Source organism: Myotis davidii, unplaced genomic scaffold (assembly GCF_000327345.1).
Source record: "Myotis davidii unplaced genomic scaffold, ASM32734v1 scaffold1036, whole genome shotgun sequence".
Lineage (NCBI taxonomy): Eukaryota > Metazoa > Chordata > Mammalia > Chiroptera > Vespertilionidae > Myotis > Myotis davidii.
In genome coordinates, this window is record NW_006287260.1 from 1319133 (window position 1) to 1323000 (window position 3868).

The 3868-nt window shown below is 50.8% G+C and overlaps 1 protein-coding gene across 1 annotated transcript in view; it reads left to right on the top strand.

Annotated features, from left to right (window-relative positions):
- MAPK13 (mitogen-activated protein kinase 13) overlaps positions 1-3868 on the top strand; it is a 23753-nt gene that overhangs the window by 2260 nt on the left and 17625 nt on the right. The window contains exons 4-5 of the mRNA XM_006759052.2: positions 3574-3682; positions 3828-3863. Coding sequence (XP_006759115.1) covers positions 3574-3682; positions 3828-3863 — 145 coding nt within the window. The remainder of the gene's footprint in view (positions 1-3573; positions 3683-3827; positions 3864-3868) is intronic.

Genomic DNA, 3868 nt, shown 5'->3' on the forward strand with positions numbered 1-3868 from the left:
GCAGGAAGAGGTGGGAGGGGCGTTGTGGGGTGCGCGCTTGGCTCAGAGCTGCCTGCCAGCTGCTTTGCTTGTTACTCAGCTTTAACACCACCAGGACACCATGCCAGTCCTCACAGGGTTGGCACCAGCTCCCCTGGGCATTCCCTGGGGGCCCAGTTATGGGTCTGGCCCTTGAGGCTCCTTCTAGCATGAAGCAAGGATCAGGAAGCCTGGGCTGCCTTGGCTAACGGGGGCTGACAGTTAGAACCAAAACATTGCTAAACGCGTGGCGTGGCTAGTGCAGTGGCTGGTCTAAACTTTAGAAACCTTTGAGAAGGTTGTTTTGTGTGTGTTTTTCAGTCCTATTTCGAATGCTCTGCAGACCTCTTTGTTAGCATGCTTTTGTTGTGAATGTAATGCAATAATTTTGAATGGAGTGGGTGTTGTTGTTTTTTTTAAGGAGGTAACATTTTATCTTTCAAAAATTTTATTTTGCAGTTATAATTTACATGCAGTATGATTTTGTATTAATTTCAGGTGGACAGCATAGTGGTTAGCTAATCATAAACTTCACAAAGTGCCCCCCGGATATTTCCAGTACCCATATGGCACCGTACATAGTTATTGCAATATTATCGACTATATTTCCTATACTGTACTTTACATCCCCATAACTATTTTGTAACTACCAATTTGTACTTTTTACTCCCTTCACCTTTCCCCCCCAGCCCCCCAGCCCCTCACCCCTCTCGCAACCATCAGTCTGTTCTCTGTATCTGTGAGTCTTTCTGGTTTTCAGTTGTTGTTATTTAGTGAAGTCATCTGGTACTTGCCTTTCTCTGTTTGACTTATTTCACTTAGCATAGTACTCTCCAGTCCATCATGGTATCGCAAATGGTAAGGTTTCATTCTCTCTTGTGGCGTGTAGTATCCCACATATACAGGCACCACAGCCTCTCCACCCAGTCCTCCGTTGATGGGCACTTAGGCTGTTTCCACGTCTTGGGTGTTGTAAACAGTGCTGCAATGAGCAGAGGGGTGCATGTATCTTTATTTGTGTTTTGGATTTCTTTTGATAAAAACCCAGAAGTGGACTTGCTGGGTCATAAGGTAGTTCTATTTTTACTTTTTTTGAGGCACCTCCACACTGCTTTCCGTAGCGGCTGCACCAGTTTGCAGTACCCCCCTCCCCCGGTTCATGAGGTTCCTATTTCCCCGCATCCTCACCGACATGTGCTGTTTGTTGATTTATTGGTGGGAGCCATTCTGACAGGTGTGAGGCGTATCTCATTGTAGTTTTAATTGGCGTCTCTCTAATGGTTAGTGACATAGAGCATCTTTTCATATGTCTCTTGGCCATTTGTATGTCCTCTTCGGGGAAGTGTCTATTCAAGTCCTCTGCCCATTTTCTAATTAGATTGTTTGTTTTTATGGTGTTAAATTATATGAATTCTTTATCTATTTTAGATGTTAACCCCATATTGCATGTATCGTTGGCGAATATCTTTTCCTATTCAGTAGGCTGTCTTTCTTTCAGTTTTGTTGGTTTCCTTTGCTGTGCAAAACTTTTTAGTTTGCTGTAGTCTCATTTTTGTTGGTTTGTTTGTTTGTTTCCCTTCCCAGGTAGCCCAGGTGTATTTGCAGCTTCTGAGTAAACACTTGAATGTGCACAGGCTCTTCCAGAGTAAAGTGTCCCAGACGGAGTTCAGTATCTTTCTCCCACGGTCTGTTCCTCCTCCCCCTCGTATGCCAGTATATAAGCCTGAGAGATATATTTCAGATACTAAGAGCAGTGTCAGAGCATCACTGCTTATGTTTTCTTCTAAGAGTTTTATGGCTTCAGGTCTTACATTTAATTTTTAATCATTTTGAGTTATTCTTGTGTATGGTGTAAGAATGTGATCTAACTCTTTCTTTCCTTTTTCTTTCCTCCTCCCTCTCTCCCTCTCTCCCTCTCTCCCTTCCTTCCTTCAATCCTTCCTTCCTTCTTTCTTTTTCGCGTGCATCTGTCCTGTTTTCTTAACCCACAGGCGTCTTCAGTCCATGGAGGTTTTGAGCAGGGAAGTGAGACCGGATTGGGGGGATATACGCTGGTGGCAGCGAGAAAGGGGCAGGGACCAGCTCTGGGAGGTGGGAACTGGAGGGGAGAGTTCAAGACCCAGACCTTGATCTACATAGAGTAGAGGTGACGGATGCCCAGAGCAGACCTGAGCCCCTTGGGATGCAGTGGCTGGGAGGGTGGCGTAGGTCGGGGCGTGCCACCTTCCCGCTTGGCATACGAGGGGGAGGAGGAACAGACCGTGGGAGAAAGATACTGAACTCCGTCTGGGACACTTTACTCTGGAAGAGCCTGTGCACATTCAAGTGTTTACTCAGAAGCTGCAAATACATCTGGGCTGGGAGCGTGGGTCTGTGCTGGAATAATCACCCAGGGGTGAGAGCCGAGGCCCAGGCCAGGCAGTGCAGAGCCTGCAGGACGCTGTTGATGATGTAGCATCACTGAGGCCCAAGAGGGCGCGCTGAGGGCACCTGATCAGGGCGGGCAGGTGGGCAGAGAATCTTGAGGGCGAGTCACTTTGCAGGAGGTCAGATAGGAAGGGAGGGAGCGGGGGGAGGGGGTGCATATTAGTGACCTTGATCAGAGCAGCTTTGGTGGTGCAGCGAGAGCAGACAGCAGCTTGTTGGAGGCCTGGGATCGAAGGCAGAGGGGTCAAGAGGCGTGGACCCCTCTTTCTAGAAGTTTGCTGGGAGAGAAAGAGAGAGAAGGGGCAGTTACTTAAGAAACAAGGTCAAGGGAAGGTAGTTCCAGCAGAGTGAGACTTCAGCGAGTTTGTGGGCCAGGAAGAAAGAGCAGGGTCTCCGCAGAAGTGAAGAACAAAGGCGGGAGGGGCGGGCGAGGAGCAGGCCAGCAGGAGGGAGGGTGTGGTCGGGTAGGAGCTGCAGAAAGTCACAGGTTAACCAGGTGGCCTCCACCACATCTTGTGGGCCCCCCGCCTTATGTTCCCTTTTTCGATCTGTATCATTTTTTGTTCTGGGCTTTGATGTTACTGTGTGAGTAACAGTTATTTGCTGACCTCGGTCTGTTTTGCAATTCCTTAAAGGGCGCAGAGGCCAGCCACCTCCTTCCCTCTTCTGCCCTCCTGCGAATTGTTTTCTTGTTCCCTCCTCCGCAGGGAGACTTGTGGGTTGTTCCTAGAGCCATCGCAGCCAGGCGTGACCCTCTGGGCGAGAGGCGATTTGGGCAGAAGCAGAGGGGAATATTGGGAGATGTTTCTAACGCACAGCGCTGGCTTCTATGGGGCGTGGAGGCGGCGAGGCCAGGGCACCTTTGAAGAGAGAGAACCCAGCTCCCTTTGGTTTTCCTGAGCGCGCTCCAGCTGAGACGCTCACCCTGAGCTCTGCCAGCTGGGTGGCCAGCGGCCAGCCTGGAGCCAGGAGGCCCGTGAGGGGGCGGGGGGGTTGTTGGGGTGGGTCTGCTTACACTTGGAGGGCATCTCTAAGGCCCCTGTTTTGCCCCAGCCCCTCCCCACCCCCCTCTGAGCTCAGACCCGGGCCAGGTTAGACGGGATGTACAGAAGCCCTCATGCCTTGCAGCTACCTGGTGATGCCTTTCATGCAGACGGACCTGCAGAAGATCATGGGCATGGAGTTCAGTGAGGACAAGATCCAGTACCTGGTGTATCAGATGCTTAAGGGTCTAAAGGTGGGGGGGAGCTGGAGGGTGGCAGAGAGGGCGAGACCTGAGGTGCGGGGAGGCCAGGCCTGTGGGCAGGACAGTTTCTGAGCTGGGAAGCCTGGTGTGAAGCAGCACAAGGGACCCACCTTCTCTGTCTCTCCCCCCCACACAGTACATCCACTCGGCTGGTGTCATCCACAGGGTGAGTGCTGG